General features: G+C 33.1%; 3 protein-coding genes across 7 annotated transcripts; 1 reads left to right on the top strand and 2 right to left on the bottom strand.

Annotated features, from left to right (window-relative positions):
* Positions 1-100: 100 nt before the first annotated feature.
* LOC105830917 lies at positions 101-2356 on the bottom strand. 2 transcript variants are annotated; one of them, XM_012670627.3, is made up of 5 exons: positions 1895-2356; positions 1547-1823; positions 1162-1429; positions 431-597; positions 101-335 (listed from the first exon to the last, which is right to left on the bottom strand). In XM_012670627.3, the coding sequence occupies exons 1-5, from the start codon at positions 2002-2004 to the stop codon at positions 192-194; spliced, it is 966 nt and encodes a 321-aa protein (XP_012526081.1). In that variant the 5' UTR covers positions 2005-2356; the 3' UTR covers positions 101-191. The 2 variants fall into 2 exon arrangements, with proteins under 2 accessions (XP_012526081.1, XP_012526092.1); XM_012670638.3 differs by having other exon boundaries at positions 1547-1807.
* Positions 2357-2480: 124 nt separating this feature from the next.
* LOC105834742 (serine/threonine-protein kinase D3) lies at positions 2481-11733 on the bottom strand. 4 transcript variants are annotated; one of them, XM_028189728.2, is made up of 13 exons: positions 11601-11733; positions 10174-10459; positions 9963-10094; positions 9546-9748; positions 9125-9404; positions 8890-9044; positions 8751-8812; positions 8365-8494; positions 8125-8257; positions 7786-7965; positions 6831-7586; positions 6609-6694; positions 2481-6529 (listed from the first exon to the last, which is right to left on the bottom strand). In XM_028189728.2, exons 2-13 carry the CDS (start codon positions 10436-10438, stop codon positions 6416-6418), a joined length of 2496 nt encoding a protein of 831 aa, XP_028045529.1. In that variant the 5' UTR covers positions 10439-10459; positions 11601-11733; the 3' UTR covers positions 2481-6415. The 4 variants fall into 4 exon arrangements, with proteins under 4 accessions (XP_028045529.1, XP_012532884.1, XP_012532885.1 ...); XM_012677430.3 differs by lacking the exon at positions 11601-11733 and adding an exon at positions 11394-11534; XM_012677431.3 differs by lacking the exon at positions 11601-11733 and adding an exon at positions 11394-11534 and having other exon boundaries at positions 8890-9032.
* Positions 11655-19699, top strand: LOC105834741 (bifunctional glutamate/proline--tRNA ligase). The gene is made up of 14 exons (XM_012677429.3): positions 11655-11781; positions 12176-12405; positions 13031-13216; positions 13632-14104; positions 14191-14542; positions 14636-14807; positions 15257-15658; positions 15737-16190; positions 16273-16485; positions 16615-17184; positions 17263-17658; positions 17731-18122; positions 18204-18347; positions 19311-19699. Exons 2-14 carry the CDS (start codon positions 12363-12365, stop codon positions 19471-19473), a joined length of 3960 nt encoding a protein of 1319 aa, XP_012532883.1. The 5' UTR covers positions 11655-11781; positions 12176-12362; the 3' UTR covers positions 19474-19699.
* The last annotated feature ends 34 nt before the right edge of the window (positions 19700-19733 follow it).

Genomic DNA, 19733 nt, shown 5'->3' with positions numbered 1-19733 from the left:
GCGTTTAACTCCGATACTCTATATATAAAGTTTTCAAATGTTTTAACCATTTTAATTTCAAATTTGATTTTGTCGGAAATAAAGCTTCATATGAAAAAAATTTACCATAAGTTTTCAATATATTTTTTTCATATAGATTTTCTCCAGCTGTTTCTACTACCAACGTATAATACGCTATTTTATATTACAATTTAAAAATCAGGAACGAAACTATTGATGTTATTAAGTATCCTAGAGGTGTCGTAATCAAGATCGGTCGATCTTTTTCTTTTCCCGAGAAACACTGTGGCGGCGGTTGTAGTGGTCGTGGGCATGTTAATATTTCGGAGAAGAAGCTGCAATGATTTTATTTCTAGTAATCTATATGTTAAAGAAAATAGAGTGCAATTTTATAAAGTTAGTAATCCAAATCTCGAGAAGTATTTCTTACCATGACTAGTCGAACGAGATAGACTGCAAACGTGAGGAATGATATGGCCAGGAGCGTGCCTTCTGTCGAAGGAAATCCTATGGAGTGATCCTCGTGATCGTCGTGTCCGTAATATTCGACACCCCTTACTTTTCGACTTGGTGCCATGGCAGTGGTAAGGCGAGATTCTGTGAATTCGATGAATAGGATATACGGGTGTAGTGTAAACCTTCCGCCAATGTTTACAAAGCAGGTAGAGCGCATTAAACTGAACAGAAATATCCTTTACTGTTTTGCAATTTTCGCAATAGTTAATGAGTTGTTGATTACACAGGCACACAAAAAAGTGGTTGGTCCGGCGGACCAGACTAGTCAATCCTTATGTATTTTGACTCGCTGAATTCAAATCCAAGGTCAGAATTACTGAATTGGTTCATTTTTTTCTAATTTCAAAAAGAAACACCACTTTTTTTTTGTACCTGTGTAATCAACTATATTGCAGGCTATCTCGTTCGACTTTTCTGTTCAGTTTAATGCGCTCTATCTGCTTGTAAACGTTGACAGGTTTACACTACATCCTATATATGATAACTTAGCGCCTCAACAGCGTGTCAGAGTAAAAATAATATAACTTTTTTTCTCGGAAACGTGAAAAGTGAATCAATTTATATAGTAAAAAATTTTCATATTTTCACCATAAGAAAAAAAATTACATAAGTGAATGTCCAGAAGTGTGCATGAGCAAACTTTACCTATCTCTGACATCAATGTCTTTTCGAATGTTTTAAGAAAATAAAGCTTTCCCTCGATTGACGACGGCTGTGATTGTAAAGTATGGTGTACACTTTTGAATATGTCTATAGGCAAGTATTGGAATATGCCGTCGTCCCACTTTGACGTGTCGTTGTCATATTTATTTTGCGACGGTTCTTGTTTAATATTCAGTGGTGGTGGTTGAATCGTAAATGTGTTAACCTTTGTTGGCGAGATAGTCACATCGTCTTTGTTATTTAATTTATTCTAAAATATTTAAAATGTGTTTTACAGTGCTTTAATTGAGAAATAAATTGTTTTGTTTGTACACATTTTCTTTTATTAATTTCAGCTCTCTATCCGATTAAGTCTTTCCTTTGTTACCTCAGTCACTGCTTCGGTGATCATTGCGGTGTGATTCGTACTGACGTCTACAAAACTGTCGGCGATCTGATCGGGAAACAAGTTCACCGGCGTTGTCGATACCAATACGGAATCTATGTTTTTGATCTTTATCCTTTTATTATACATCATGTGTGTGCCCTTAGCCGGACGACGATAAGTTTGACTGCTGTTCCGTTGACCACTGGGAAAGTTAATGTGGTCCGTGTCATCTCCGCGTCTGAACTTGTAAAACTGATCATTCTGTACAGAAGGTATCCTTAAAGAGTACACAAGCGACACGTTAATCTAGAGTGATGATCCAGAAAACGCGATGTGCAGCTAACTCACCTGTAAACTTTGGTCTCGTCCGAGAATTGCGGCATGTCTACCCATTCTGCCTTCATGTTCAGGAAAAATATTGCGCTACACAGAACGCAAAACACGCCGCGTACAAACATATTTGGACGCAACGTTATTTATTTTTTTACTTGTACGCTATCCCGTAAGAGTGAAACGCATCTCATTCTCGCACACGAGCAGCGTCTCTTCAATCGAGTAACGCGGATACTTTTTCCCAATCTCTACTCGGGCATCTGTAATTCGGACACTGTCTGACGTTGAGCACGGATGTGCTCTGCCTCAGGGGACACGCGCGAGGGGACTCTATTATTTCCAGCAGACATGTTCTGTTAGGATTAAAGAGGACGAAACGGCTGATGGTGTTCACGCGTCGGGAACGGTTGTTACAGAAAAGGTTGCTTCCGTTTGTATCTCTTTTTCATAATTTATCTTGCATGATTCTTGCATAATCTTGCTAATTCAGTTCGTCATGACTTATTTGTTTTTTTATACCGACGGAAGTGATTTTTTACAAGAGAGACTTTAGAAACGCATTCGATCGCAAAGGAATAAGAACATAACATATTGATTTTTGGATAAGATAAGGCAAATTTTTAGTTTATTGGTACCATTTTCAAGATAAAAGGCTTAGAGCAATATCATACAAATTAATTTAATATCAAAACTCACTCGCGTGGCACTGAAAAGCCATCTTCTCTCGCTCGATTTACGCACTGCGAAGAGAAACGCGCGTACATGAGTCGTGCTGCCGCTTGTTATGATTATAATCCCTCGTTACTACAAAAAACTCCTTACTACTTCTACTACAAAAAGAATTAACATACAAATTGTGAGTTTCACCTGGCACTAAGTACATAAGCCGGCAATCCGTATTGTTCAAGATATTTGTAGTTTGCGGTGATAACGCGACCTTGATGTGATGTCTTCTTATCTTGGATTTTTCGAGCATAACATATGCATTATCTAATTGCGCTTTTCTTTCAGAAAGTACTAATGCCGCTTAAAGTACGAATAAAATGCAAGTCAAATTTTTCTGTGCAATTACATAAGAGTCAATAAAACTCTGTAAGTATCATATGAACATTGCTTATATATGTATATCCTGTCTTCCGACCGCGAACGCGTAAAAGCATACAAGATTAGCGCACGCTGGTAAGTATAAGAGATTACGACAACGTTAGCGTTTGTTCCTATATTGGAGTATCTTCCTTCCTCTTATGCGGGAAGAACATTTAAATGCATTGGCATTAAATGCATGGAGTATTGTAAATGCTGCGTTTTTTTCTCCGTGAGCACGAAATTGATCGCACACGCACGACTTACGAGATTACATTTTTATAGTGTAAATAGTATTCTTAAGGGAGTTCCTCTGCTCAGGCCCGGTACAACAAGTGGCACAAAGGTTCAAGTAAAGAAAAATATTCAAATGACTATTTTGTTGCTTTCTTTTTTTGCTGCATATGGTCTAAATTTAAGTTAATAATGGTGAATATAAGAAAAAAATCGGCTATAAAGTACTACCTTCATTACTGAAATAATTTTTTAAAAAATTGAGAATAAACATTTTTCACTATTATACCACCCCTTAGATAACTAAATACAACAATTTGAAATTCATATTATATTACTAGCACACATTTACCACATTTACGTGCTGTATTACTTCGATTATTGTAAACTTTTTTTACCTTATCAATTATTTCACTCAAACGAGCAAGTGCATCGTTTCAAAAATTTAATAGTTATTTTCTGGACAGCTAAGATGTATTATTGTAAAGTTTCACTAACATCTGTTCATTACTTCTATGTTTAATACAATAAAAACTGAAAAATTCTGAAAATTCATCGATTCCCATAACAGCCCATGTTAATAAAAGATTTAATATCTAAATAACTAGCTAGTTCAGCTTTCTGGAATTTTGACAGTCAATTTATATCACTAATTTGAACTTCTCTAGTTTCATGAAAATTTATTCATTTTGATTTAGCAGCGGATCTCCCTTAAGTGTAGAAAGGTGTGTGTGTGTGTGTGTGTGTGTGTGTGTTATGTGTGTAAAATATGCGCACAAGACATTGATTTATGATATCCTACGAGTAAGATTACGATAAACTTTTAAAAGTTCTTATAAAATATAACAAATATTAACGCCTGTTGTGCGATGCGCGCATGTATATCTCTTATGTTACAAGTGTATATTGGTTAATGTTTATCGTCATTTTTGCATTGTGGTGTCCTCATTGGATATATATTTACTGTTCTTAAAGAACGTAAAAATCGCAGAGTTACGCGATACAAAATAAAACGTACAAGTAGTTTTATATTATTTCTACTTACAAAGATTATACATTTTTAAAGATATAGGCCGTATTTTTAAGGGTATTATGTCAATTTATGATCCAATGTCAATTTACGATGCGGATCCAATTATTCAAAATCGAATATATTCTCTTTATAGAAGTTATTCAATATAGAAATATTTCCTTTCGGGAAAATTGCGCTTATCTTTGTCTTAACTATTTAACTACGCAATATTTCGAATAGATTTATTTGAATAAATCAATTATTAGGTTAGTGCAAAAGATTCGTTGGTTCTTTATTAAATTCTGTTTTAAATAGTTATTTAAATTCTTTAAAAAGGTATTTAAAAATGTTCGCTCTAAATGGCAAACAGTGCATTGAAATCGATGGTAATTACTTGATTTGACAAAAATAGCTGCAAGACTATTCGTTTTTGAGTTTATCTAATAAACGTAACAAATCTTTTTTGCACCATCTTAATAATTTTAATAAGTTCTCTCGCATATAATACTAATTTATAGCTTGCTAATCTAAGTCAACCTCATTTATCTCATATTGACTACTGACACAATCTTCGTTCCATATCATCGGTAAGCAAAATTTAGAAAGAGAATATATAGTCACCGCATTTAAATATCCATTTCAAAGACGGTCTAATTATCTAATATCATGTAATAATCATAAAGAACAATTGAATATTCTTTAAAGCTATAAAGCTTAGATCAATAGTCAAATTAACAGAGATTCACCAATTACTAATAAAATTTAAGATACCACATATCACCATTTTATGCTTACTATACTTTAAATGCTTTAATGAATTAACATATGTTAACATATACATATACTATACTTTAAATTAATAGATATATATTATGATTATATTTTCTTTACATAAAACAGCTATCTCTTAAAAGTAATGCTACAATTTTTAAAATTTATATTTAAAACAGATCTTCAAAAAGTTTTGGAAAAATTTCTTCCTTCTCATTATCTTTCTTTAAATATTTAAAACAGATCAAAATTATAACATAATATATAAACATCAAAGATGTAAAAAGATATAAAAAAATATTTAAATGAACGCAACATAAATTATTTGATCAATATCAACTTATAATGTATATGTTTTGCACATATAGTCCAACATCAGTGATATATATCTATACCCATACATAGAATGAAAAAATTGGAATTAAAATTTAGAAGTATAGGTCATAGTTTTTTATAAATATTTAAATAATTTATAATTGTATTCAATGATTTAGTAATATATTTTATTTACAATAAATAGGAAAATATGTCAATTTACATGCAAAATCAAAGTAATTTAAGTACGTAAAGTAATCTTAATACACAAATAATTTATATGAAGCAGTATTCTATGCATGGGAAATGGACTATATTCACCATTAATTTACTGTGAAAGCAAATAAAGCTTTCAACTGAGATTTCCTTATATATTTTAAATTAAAATTTTTTAAAGTTATATATTAGTATAGAAATAAATTTATCATAAACTATCATTATGCATTAAAAAGCAAATTATATCAATAAAATATAAAGTTACCCCAAGAAGAGCATAATAAAAGTAATAATAAAACATCTAAAATGCTTTATAAAGTAACATGTAGTAACGTTATTCTAAATATACAAGCTTATAGAATTAAAGCAATAAAAATGTCTACATTGTTATAATGTAGATTAAATAGCTTATATAGAGACAACACAATCTCTGCAAATAAAATCTGAAGTTAGGTATTTAAAATGGAGTTTGGTTACCTACCAAATGCGACATTTTGGCCTAAATATTTGTCTGCAAAGCGTTTTTCGCTTATCATTTTTATTTATCACTACTATATATATCATGTTTTGTGCTAGGACCACTTTGTAGGAATGTTAACGTTATGGAAGCTTTTTGAATGTTATGTTATTAAGTATAATAATGTTATTAAGTATTTTGGAGAAAGTAGCAGTATCCCGAAATATCAAATTCAGATCCCGATATTGATTCTGATTTCTAGAAGAACGGAGAGCGACATATTCGGGATATTGCCCGAAAGACAAAGTTGTACTAGTTTTTACGTACTTTTAATGAGTCAGGCACGAATAAATCGCCGTAGAGTAGCTCGAGCGTATCGAGCCCAGCCTTTGTGCAGTGACAAGGAAGTCGGTAATGCCTCGATGTTCAGTACAGGCGTACAGTTCTGTCATGTTTCCTGATTACTGTACGCCAGCCAACGTGCGTCGTCGCTTTCGTGAGTCAAGTAGCGATAGCCGACTTTCTGCTCCAATTTCCTCAAATCGCACCATGTTTGATAATCCTTGACAAAAATTTTTTTAAATAATAATTATTAACGATTAAAGAAAGAGAATTGAATAAAAAATGAAAATAACGCTTACTTGTAACCACGCGTGTTGCAAGCTTCTATCTACAGTGTATCTCTTCCTCTGCTTAACTTGTAGAAGATTATTGATCAAGTCAATAGCTGAAAAAGATAGAGAAAGGACAGAAAATATTATATTGCATAAATAAAAATATTAAATTCATTTACTGTTTAGAAAAAAAACGATATATATGCTTATCAAAAGCAATCTACATGGAAGAATAGAAGTGTTAATTACCATCACTTGAAATTTCTTTCCACGGAGTTGGTGGATACATAAAGGCAGCGTTCTGAATCTGTTCATTAATGTCTTCCTCCTCGTTGAAAGGAAAAGTGCCACTTAACGACACGTATATAATTACGCCAACGCTCCACATGTCCAAAGAACGATTATAGCCTTTATTCCGCAACACCTCCGGTGCGAGGTATGCCGGCGTGCCGACGACGCTTCTTCGGAAGCTCTTCTCGCCAATTATTCGCGCAAATCCAAAATCGCATAACTTCACCTGGGTAAAGTCCGTGTCGCTGCTTAGTAACACGTTCTCCGGCTTTAGATCGCAGTGCACGATGTTCTTACTGTGGAGGTGTTTCAATGCGACCAGAATTTGCGTCACAAGGAACTTGGTTATCCGTTCGCTAAGCCGTCCTTTCTCGGAGCTGAGGATCATCTCCAACATGTCGCCCTTCAGTTTCTCCATCACCACGAATATTCGCTCTGGCGTCTCGAACATACGCTCCAGATTTACTACTCCACTGTGCGACAGATTTTGCAGTATGGCTACCTCGTTTTTCAGTTGGGCTTCTTGCTTAGTGGGAAAACGTAGCTTATCGATGACTTTTATGGCGACCGCGCGGCCACTCTTACGATGAACACCTCCATAAACTATGCCGAATTGTCCAGATCCTAAAACCTCATCTGGGAAGATCTGATACAATTGTGACATATCGGTAATATTCTCCTCGGGTTCGGTAGGCTCGTTAGATTCCTCTTGATCTATAACATAAACATATAATGTCTTTCGTATCATTTCTCCTCTAAAGGAAATAAAATAATATATCTCAATACAAGATACTATTATAATTATAAATAAGGAGAAAAATGTAAAATATAAACTAATAAGAGGTGTGGAAAAAATCTCGTGTTATCATTTTGCATAGAGTGTGTCACGATAGCAAGAACCAAATATACATACTAGTCGACACAGTTACAGGCATAAGTGCTTGTCTAATAGTAGTTTCCCACGATCTAGCTATGTGAGCTCCGATACCACTTTCGGGAGGAGAGACTTGGCCGCAATTATCTCCGTATGATGGATCCTCCCCAACATAGTAATCGGCATGGGCAGTTTTTAGCTCAAAGCAATGCATTATATCTACAATATAAAGTATGCGAAGTGTGTAAGAAATTTTAACTGAGGGAAGCTTGTTGAGTTTGACACATAATTAAAAAAAAAAATAAAATAAAATAAAAAAGGAAAATGTACATCTAAAACTAAAATAATTTCTAAATTTGTTCGCAAACAAGCACGTACATGAACGAGGTGTTTTAGCTGTTTCAATTGCTGAAATTTCGGCCAATGGTATTTCTTTATAATATTTAGAACCATTCTCACTTTGGAATAACGTTATAGACTTTGTATCAAGTCGCCAATAATGTTTTTTTCTCTGAAAAGATTGATAGATTTTATTTAAGATTATATATTTAAATACAGTAACTGATACAATAATTTAAATATAAGAAAATAATTTGCAATTTCTACGAAAATACTCACGACTGGATCGCGATTTGTAAAATGTACCATCCAACCTTCTTTTAATACTTTAGATCCACGTTTCTTGGTATGCTTCACACTTTGTACTATCCGCATTAATGGAATGTTGTTACTTGGTGTAGAATTACAGCTTTTTTTGATGAAAGGGGAAAAAATAGCATTATTAGAAAAATAAAACAGATGTAAGCGTTTCATAAATAAAAATAAGAATGGGAGTACAGACTTTTGTATAACATATGAGATAATTAACAAATCAGAGATCTTTATTTCTCTGTCGTAATAAGAGAAATATAAGATTTTAATTGATTAATTTTCTTATACATTGTACAAAAATCTGTGCTCCAATCTTTACATTTGAAAACAATATTATTATAGCAGAGGCTTACCTTGACGGTCGTGATTTCTGATTTTCATCAAAAATAACTTCATCATTACATCGTGCATGATTCTGTAAGCAAACAATTTCAATATTAAATCCATCTTTTTAATAAATAATCTTAATATTTTTGTAAAAAAACAATTTACTGGGTAATCACTGGGCGCTTTAGTCTCATTGTTTGTAAATGATGCATCTTGAACTAGTGGCGATGATTCTGTATCACTGTCAGCATCAGCTTCTTCATTTCTAATATCACATTTGGTTTCTAATTCACTGCCAACGCCGCTATCTGTGTATTCGCCTAAAAAAGGCAGTTTTAATTTATATTTGTATATTAAAAAAAACTTATAAGTTTAAATTTATGTACAAAAAGTGTTCTACCTATATTATCTCGTGGATTTTCTCCGGTACAGTCTTTTGGTATTTTATCCATACATTTTTTGTGCGTATTGTATTGACAATCTTTACACTGAAGGCCTTGCTTAAATATACCCTTTAGCAACTTTTTACAGTGTCCACATACAGTTGGGCGCGTGTATGTGTGTACTACGAATGTGTGTGGAATTTTTATTCGCGTTGCGAGCTCGCGCTCCACCCAAACAGGCCGTCCTCCCAATATCGGCGAAGAGGACTGTTTTGGTGCCATTATACTTGGTATTGCCTACAAGATAGTACATATTTTACTCAAATACATAGAAGAATCTCGCAAAATAAAAAGAACTAAGCAAAATATCAGTCGTGTTTATTGTTTTTCAAAAGTGTGCATACATTAAATTAAAGTCAAACAATATTATTTCCATACCAAACTATTATTTTGGCTTGTGTTAAGTGTGCTATTTGAACTGTGATTATCATCAGTATTGCTTGTCAGGCTGCTGGTGGAACCCTGACTCGGCGATCTCGGTACATTCAGCACGGCCGAGCTGCGCCGTCTTTGAGTTGTATCTTGCGAACAGTTATTCGGCACTTTGATAACGCATCTTTTATGATAGTTCATACCACAACCTAAAAAGTTATGGACAATATTTTAGTATCAACACATTGTGAAAATCATAACTAAGAAAACATATTAGCTTAAGTTTGTTTGCACCAATATATAGAGTAACTTCAAACTCAATTTAATTTATCTTCTACTTTTTTCTAAATATTAAAAAAAGATAGTAAGTTAAATCAAGCTTTACAATGGTGAGGGTTTTTAAAGTATTTAACATAAATTTACCTTCACACTTGAGACCTTGTCGAACAAGCCCAAATAACATTTCACCGCAAAAATCGCAGAATGTTGGGACTTTGTAGGAATGTACTGCTAAGGCATGAGGTCGAATGGGAATGTATTCACTTGGCACTTGTGCTGAAATAATTTTTAAATAATTATACGTATATCATATGTGTACAAGTAATCGAAATTTGCTACAGGAGCTTTTCCTTACCAGTCAACACGATTTCTACTAGGGTCTCATCCACTATCTCTGTAGCATTTGTAACCAGCTGCAAAATGTTCGTGGAGTTGTAATCGTGCTTGAACAAAATTAATCTCTCAAACAGATGATTTAATCCATGCTCCAGACACTTGGTGTTTATAAAATCACAGGCAAGATCTTTCAGGACCTTAAGAGTAAGTGTGCTGCTATCGACCGTGACTGTGTCACGTATCAGACCAAACTGGAATAAAAATGTAACTTCTGCCCCCTCCATGGTGCTTTGAGTATTGTTTTCCTGTAATGCATACACACAAAACTCACATAGATATGTAATTCAAAATTATAGCACCTAATAAATGACATATCTAAGTTTTTTGAGTTCTCATTTTATCAAATTTTATCAAACAGCAAAAATTATTGATTTATTAATTTTTCTAATATAGAACATATTTTTTATAATTTATATATAAATAATATATTTAGAATTAATAAAAAAAACAATAAATAAAGAAAACATTTATATTCTTGGAAAGAAAGGTAGATTAGAAAAAAATAAGGCAGACGCGTAAAAATAAATAACTGGAATAATCAATAAGGAACATATTAAAAATGTGAAAGAGGATTAGAAAAGTAAACAAATGCATTCGCAGTACATATCATAGTTAAAGCGTACAAATAATTAAATCAATCATTATATATTAATCTCCCTCTCCCTCTCTCTTCTTCTTTCACTTCCCCTTGCCATAATGTCAAAGAATCATTCGCGGAGGTGTCTTTTATTCACGGATTTCCACGCTGACTTTTTTCCCATGTCAGTGAATCATTCATCGCTCCGGTCCGAATTTCCGGTTATAACAGCCAATGAATAACATGCGCGAAGTGTCCGTTTCGACGAGCCGCCGGGCATGGACGTAATAATCTCCTTACGACGGGCCAAAAGCGTCCTCGATAACGCGGCTTATCCGACGCAAAAGGGATTTCGTAATCGAGCCATGCAATAAACGCCCGGTGTGTTGGTCGTCCCGTGCGAATTCTAGCTAGGCAAAAAAAAAAAGTAGATGTGTGTGTGTGTGTGTGTGTGTGTGTGCGCGTGTGTATGTGTGTGTGTGTGTGTGTGAGAGAGAGAGAGAGAGAAGGCGAGAGACAGCGGGAGAAGAGCGTAGAAGCGACACGACAAAGAGTTGCGCGACGATTCCCCGGCTTCGGAGAGATCGAATCCTTTTACATACACTTCCTTGTGTGCCTCGTCGGCTCAGCTCCGACACGGATGTGCGACGCGGCTGCTCTCCTTCACCTCAGGAACGCGTTGGCATAATTGACTGAACGGTTGCGAGCCAGCCAGCGTTGCGGTGTCACCGTCGTACGCGGCGTCAAATCCATGCCTGACACACATTCGCCGATGACATTTTACAGTTATCTCCAGGTGACCGACCCACCTTGACGTAGAACCCTCTCCGGTTGCCAGTGCAGCCAGTTATCCGCCGCGCCAGCAATTCACTACTCTCCACACGCGGGGGGAAAAGAGGGAATCAGGGAACCAGCAGCGCTCCGTGAAGACCATCTCATCTCGATGCGCATCTCTCGAATGATAAATCGAATCGAGTTCAAGTCCGGATGGTAATGCCTGGTCTACACGTTATTATAGCTGTCTCTTTTTAATGCATTAGGTCTACAATTATCAGGAATAATGGAGTAAGGATGAGTAAGAGTATTATAACAATTAACCAATTAACAAAAACCGAGAGTAAACAAAATGAGCAAATCTCATGCAAGGTCTACAATAGGTTTTTAATTGTTTTTTATTCCTGCACTGCTGCACTAGTACAATAAGTTATAGCTGTTTCAATAGTTTATATATTATATAATATATATATATATATATATATATATAATAGTTGTATAATATTATATGTGCTTAATTGTGTGCTTTAACAAATTATTTTATGTATACATTTTATTCTATACACTGCAAACTTGATTTCTAGCGTTGCGCATGCGCACGTTTTTTTAGAACTTTGCGCCATGCCGGCCACGCCGGCCATGCCGGCCACGCGTTGTGCGCGCTGCTCCGAATACTCCAATTTCCGGCGGAATTGAAAGTGGTTACTAACCTCTGTTGCGGACTTGTGTTGCATGGTGCACGGTGCACGTTGACTGACGCTGAATCTATTTAATTGGAGTAAACGTGTGCCAAGATAATGGCATTTAAGCTTGCCATCAATCCAACACCTTCTGCCTTAGGTAAAATCTATACGATCAATTTCAAGTTTGACTTTTATCATTTTCGGTTTATAGAATACTACAGAAGACAAATAATTCTTGACGCAAATGTTCGAAAGTTTTTCTTCTTTTTTTCCAATTCTCTTTCGTTTTAATTGTCAGTTTTTGTAATTTATATTTAGTAGTTTTTTTCTTGTTTGTCCATGCTTTTTAAATTATTACATCAACATTACATGTCACATATCATAAGTGATTTGTTCCAGATGTTTTGTTACAGGTAATGAATAAAAATACTTTTGACAATAATACTATACAATAGCATGTCACATATTAAGTTTAAAAAACAAAAGTTACTGAACAAATGAGACTTGTTCAGTAATTTTGTTATTTGCTCTGTTTGTATCGTGTAACTTTGTCATTGCATGATGCAAACACGGATCACTTTTACATGTCTATTAATTGAATTTAGTAAGGTTTACTTGCATTGATGAAGCTAAATCGAGATTACTTATTTGTTACCTTTTTCAATTCTAAGAATTAAATTGGTGCAAGTGTACATATTAATTATTAAATGATTAAAATATAAAAATGTGATTTTATTTTTGTTTTTATCTTAATTAATATCTTAATGTTAAATCTTATACAGATGTGTTGATAGTGGCTGAAATAATTAGATCATCCTCTGACACTCAGAATAATATAACAGTATCGTGGAACAAGACTCACAGTGACAAGGATGTTTGCTTGTACGATAAAGATGACAAGATATTGGGGCAATTTAATACTGAGATTACTCGATACCTTGCAAGGACGATGATTCCTGAAATTTTTGGTATATAATCTACAAGTATTTTTACATGATTGGTTATATATAAAAAATCTAAAAGTTTAATTACTCATATTAATCTTAAAGTACTGCTGTGTCTCTTACATTAATATTACAGTAAAAATTGATTTACATAACAATTTTTTAACACTTTCTATTTAAGATACAAAGTTAGAGCATCTGAATATATACAGTCTATATTATTAATCTATCTTGATTCGAATTCAGACTCAATTGAAAAGACAAGTTACAGTTACATATTAAAAGAAAGAAACAAAGAGTTCAGTTACAGTACTGAAAAAAGTTATCTAACTGTAACTTTGTTACAAGTAACTAGTTACTATCCAACCTGTTAAATACTATTATATCAAATCCAACTAAGATATATTTTGGTGAATTATACAACTTTTTGTGTTATTAGGTAATGCCAATTCTCGTGAAAGAACAGAAATTGATAACTGGATATCTGGTTCCTTAGTATTGAAAAATACAGAAGAAAATCTGGGATATTTGAAGTTTTTGAATGACGTGCTAATAACACGAACATGGCTAGTCGGGAAGAAATTATCATTGGCTGATATTCACATGTTTTGCTCCATATATCGTCAAGGATATATAAAACTGTGTGAAAAAGATTATTGTAATATCACTAGATGGTACAAGCATATAGAATCTCTTGATGCTGTCAAGAATGCAATTTCTATGATGGTAAAGAATTGTCCTTCTCCATCTTTGAGTCAAAAAGCAGAAAGGTCACAGAACAAAACGAGAAAACAGGAGGGCAAATTTATCGATCTACCTCCATCTTTGAGTCAAAAAGCAGAAAGATCACAGAACAAAACGAGAAAACAGGAGGGCAAATTTATTGATCTACCTGAAGCAGAAATGGGCAAAGTAAAACCATACATACAGTATAATGAGTACAGTTTGATTTGTAAATCTTTATAATTTCTGAAGTTTATGTTATCTGTCTTTTGCAGGTAGTAGTAAGATTTCCACCAGAAGCAAGCGGCTATCTACACATTGGTCATGCTAAAGCAGCTCTCTTAAATCAGTATTACGCCGAAGCTTTCCAAGGACAGTTTATTATGAGATTTGATGACACAAATCCAGCAAAAGAGTCCCTAGAATTTGAGGAAGCTATATTGGAGGATTTAAAATTACTGCAAATTAAGCCTGATCGTTTTACATATACTTCAGATTATTTTGAGCAGATACAAGAGTATTGTACTACACTAATTAAAAAAGGAGACGCATACGTGGATGGTACTCCGGCGAATCTTATGAAAGAGCAACGCGATCAAAGATTGAAATCCAACTATCGAGATAATTGTAAGTAATTATTTTGAGAAGAAGCATATATATATATATATATATATAAATTTTTTCTCGGTCGATTGTAATAATAATGGTTCGCTTTTACAGCTATAGACGAAAATCTGGCATTATGGGAAGAAATGAAACGTGGTACTCAGAAGGGTCAACAGTATTGTGTCAGAGCGAAGATTGATTATCAATCAGTAAACGGATGCTTGCGCGATCCAACAATTTATCGTTGCAAACCAGAACCTCATCCACGCACTGAAAACAAATACAAGTACCTATACTTTTTAATATTTTTAAGTTGTATTTTTTTAGCTTAAGATATCTTTAAACATGAGATGCACCACTCACTGAAAAATCGTCATGACTTCAAAAAAATATCAAAATAATACTTTAATATTAATTGATATTTTTTATATCTAATTTTTATATATGTAATTAAAATGTAATTTTTACTTGAAAGTACAGTTATATTAAATTGTTTTATTTGTTTATTGACTGTTGCAGTAACTTTATTATTTATATATTATTAATCTTTAATATCTTGAAATATTTACTTAATTATAATTTAAAAAATTTTAACGTTAAATTACTTTGTTAATATTGGTAAAAATTAATTATATTAATTGTTTTATGTATTATTGATAATATATGAATTTAATTATTAATGTTATGTCTGAAAATTACCACTGAATTACAATTATTTTTATTTTTGTACATTAGAGTGTATCCTACCTATGATTTTGCGTGTCCGATTGTCGATGCTGTCGAGAACGTTACTCATACTTTGCGCACAACTGAATATCACGATAGAGATGCTCAATTTTATTGGATAATCGAGGCTTTGGGACTGCGTCGCCCATATATTTGGGAATATTCACGATTAAACATGACTCACACAGTTTTATCTAAACGAAAGTTGACTTGGTTTGTGAATGAGGGTCTGGTCGATGGATGGGATGACCCACGCTTTCCAACAGTGAGAGGCATTCTACGACGAGGAATGACAGTCGAAGGTTTGAAGCAATTTATCATTGCTCAAGGTAGTTCTAGATCTGTGGTCTTTATGGAATGGGATAAAATATGGGCTTTCAACAAGAAAGTCATCGATCCAATTGCAGTCAGGTATTAAAATTATAATTAAAATTCGCTAAAATAGAACAGATTGTGGATAAAAATTAGTTACATTATCTAAAATTTTAGGTATACTGCACTGAATGACAATGAAATGGTGAAGGTTAATGTAGTAGACGCTAACGATGAGTGGTTGACTGTGCAAAATCATCCTAAAGATCCATCTAGAGGTACCAAACGAGTGCGAGTGGGTCCTAATATATTGATAGAAAAAGAAGATGCTGAAGGATTAATTGAGGGACAGAATGCAACTTTCATTAATTGGGGTAATTTAATGATAAAAAAGATAAATAAACACGCTGGCAAGATAATGAATGTAGAGGCTCAATTAAATCTAACGGACAAAAATTACAAAAATACCTTGAAGCTGACATGGTTAGCTGAACCATTATCTGAATCTGATCCAAAGGTGAAAAATTCAAATCCAATAAAATGCTATGCTGTTTACTTCAATCACATTATGAGTGTGCCGATTTTGGGTAAAGACGACGATTTTAAAAATTTTATTGCCAAGAATACAAGGGTAAGGAATTTTTCATTTACAAGCAAATTGACAATTGTACTGTGTATATTATTAATTGTAATTGCAAAAATTCTTATTTTAGAAAGAGGTTCAAATGCTAGGTGAAGTAGAATTGAAACACGTGAAAAAGGGAGAGATAATTCAGCTTCAGAGGAAGGGTTTTTTCATTTGTGATGTTCCGTATGCACCCATGAGCCCCTATTCATCACGAGAACAACCTATTATATTGTTCCATATACCTGATGGACATACGACTACACCTTTTACGACGCTTGCAGGATCAAATAATCAACAGGTAAAATTACGAGTAGTGCATGTCTAATATAATCAATTATTTTTATTTATAAATAATATAAATTTGTGTATATAAACGACAAAAGTTATCTTTTTACACATGTAAAATATTGTTTATAATCTTTAAAAGTCAAAGACTGGTCAGGATTTGAAATCTACGAATGCGCCGGTGATGACATCGAAAAAGGAAAAACAAAATGCTTCTAAGCCCGGAAAGACGTCGGAAAAAAAAGCTGCGAAAAATGTAAGTAATAAGGACGCAGAGTCAAGTAAGACGGGAACAAGATTAGGATTGGAGGCGAAGAAGGAGGAGGACTTTAACGATTGGTATTCGCAAGTTATCACAAAGAGCGGAATGATAGAATATTATGACGTGTCGGGATGTTACATTCTTCGTCCGTGGAGTTTCTCGATTTGGAGGGTGATAAAGGAGTATATTGAGGATAATATAAAGAAAATGGGTGTGGAAGAATGTTACTTTCCGATCTTTGTTACTCGCAACGTATTAGAAAAGGAGAAGGCGCACGTAGAGGACTTTGCGCCAGAAGTAGCATGGGTGACGAAATATGGCGAAAACGATTTGGCGGAGCCTATAGCTATACGGCCTACCTCGGAGACTGTCATGTATCCGGCTTATGCCAAATGGTTGAGGTCAGACACCGAGTTACCGCTTAGGCTCAATCAATGGAATAATGTCGTGGTAAATATTACTAAGAATTGTTTTTTTTTCTTTAACTTCTTAACTTCCGTTTAAATTATTTTATTTTTGTGTTTATAGAGATGGGAATTCAAAGATCCCAAACCTTTCCTGCGCACTAGAGAATTTTTGTGGCAGGAGGGCCATACTGTGTTTGCTACTAAGATGGAAGCTGAGCAGGAAGTGCTACAGATTTTAGACATGTACGCTAGAGTTTACGAGGATTTATTGGCGGTGCCCGTTATCAAGGGTCGCAAGACTGAAAAGGAAAAGTTTGCGGGTGGCGATTATACTACTACTGTCGAGGCGTTTATTTCAACTAATGGTCGCGCGATACAGGGAGCAACGAGTCATCATCTAGGACAAAACTTCTCAAAGATGTTTAATATTCAGGTGGAAGGTAAAACGAATGAAAAGACATTTGTTTATCAAAATTCATGGGGTTTAACTACACGAACCATTGGAGTCATGATAATGGTTAGTGCACTGTCATGTATAATGCACGATTATCTGCATAAGCTATTCTATGACAAATGTATATTTATTCAGGTACACGGTGATGATCGAGGTTTAGTGTTACCTCCAAATGTAGCACCTGTACAAATTGTTGTGATTCCCTGCGGCATATCGGCAAGCATGTCTGAATTGAAGAAAAATGAACTTCTAACTGAATGTATGACACTGGTTGAACGATTGGAGAAAGAAGGTAAATTTAGAGTAAAAGGAGATTTTAGAGAGAGTCGAACACCTGGTTGGCGATTCAACCACTGGGAGCTAAAAGGCGTACCAATTAGAATCGAACTTGGTCCAAAAGATTTGGAAAAAAATCAAGTAACATTAGTACGAAGAGATACCTTCCAGCGAACAACTGGCAACAAAGACGACGTAGTTCAGTTGTTAGATTCAGTGTTGAAAAACATGCAAAAAGAAATGTTATTAAGGTTAACATGGCTTCAAAATTTTTTAATTGATTTTCATAACAACGCATACAATTGATAACATACAATTTCATCTGTTTATAGAGCGAGAACGGAACTAAATGAACATATTAAAAAAGTAGAAACGTGGAGTGATTTCTGTACCGAGCTCGATAATAAGAATTTATTACTGTCACCTTTCTGTGGAGAATCGGCTTGTGAAGATAAAATTAAGGAAGGTAGTACAAGGTAAAATTTTTTCTGTATATAAAAAACATTTTTATGCGTTTATGTTATTATTATTTAAGCTAAAGGATGGATTTAAAAATTACTAAAATATTTCGATTTTTGATCAAAACAATTTTTTTTTAAGATTGTTTTTGTTTTTTGAATTTATAGTTAATGTAATAGTGTTATAGTTACAGTATTATAGTTTGCAGCATAATTGTTAGACTTATCTAAAAGAACAGGTTAAACATAGAATTTTTTTATTTTTAAATGCTTAAAAGCGAATAATCAGAAGAAAAAAAATTAACAAAATATTACAAATTTTTATTCAATGTATGTTGTTTAATAACATCTTTTATTTATAGCCTTGATTTAAAATAAATTAAAAAAAGAGCATAAAGTATAGTAAAATATAGGGTTGTTATATCCGATATTACTAATATTTTTGAAGTATACTTTTATAAAAACTTTTATAAAAAGATTTTTTATATTTTATGTGTATTTTTGGAAGAAAGATTTTTAATTGATTTATAAATTTAATTTATTCAGAAATGAATAAACTATGATTTAATCGTTTAATTTTTAAATAATTATGATTTAAAATTTTAGAAAAAAACAAAAACAAAAGTTGATCCAAATTCAGTCAACTATGAAGAAAAAAAAAAGATTAAAATATGTTTTAATCACTGATGAAAGGAAGAAATAAAAATAAAAATAAATTTGCTCTACAATTTTACAACTGCATCTTGCTCTTAGTTATTTGATTATATCACTCATTTATAGTATCTATATCGCAAGTCGTTTTCTTTATATTACTAATTTAAAAACTTAAATATAAATTAAATTTATTAAAAAATTATCTTAAACTTAGTTTTAAAAAACAAATATAAATAAATAAATTTATACATATATACAAGAATATATAATATTGTATAGTTTTTTCTTTATTTAATTTCAATGTTTATTTTAAATGTTTATGATTAGTTCCAGTACGAATGAAGAGACCGGAACATTAATGGGCGCCAAGAGTCTGTGTATACCATTTGAGCAACCAGAATCACCAGAACGCATTAAGAAGTTAAAGTGTATTCACCATTCTTGCTCAAACAAACCGAAGTTTTATACGCTCTTTGGTCGTAGCTACTAATGCATGTGACGTGTAGAAGTAAAGTCTTTATATAATCAATTTTTTATATGTGAATAATGTAGAATTTATAAAATGTATAATATACATTTAAAATTATTAATAACAAATCTAATGTTTTTTTTTAATCTATAAAATTACAATTTTTATAATGTATTTTTATTCAATAATATAAAATGTACAAATATTTAATAATTACAAGTAAGTCCGTTCTTACATTTATTCTCAATTCATTGTCTCTAGCATTATCCATTTTGTCTGTT

The sequence above is a fragment of the Monomorium pharaonis genome, chromosome 3, assembly GCF_013373865.1.
Source record: "Monomorium pharaonis isolate MP-MQ-018 chromosome 3, ASM1337386v2, whole genome shotgun sequence".
Lineage (NCBI taxonomy): Eukaryota > Metazoa > Arthropoda > Insecta > Hymenoptera > Formicidae > Monomorium > Monomorium pharaonis.
Note: the sequence above shows the minus strand (reverse complement) of the source record. Positions and strands in the feature narration are given on the sequence as shown.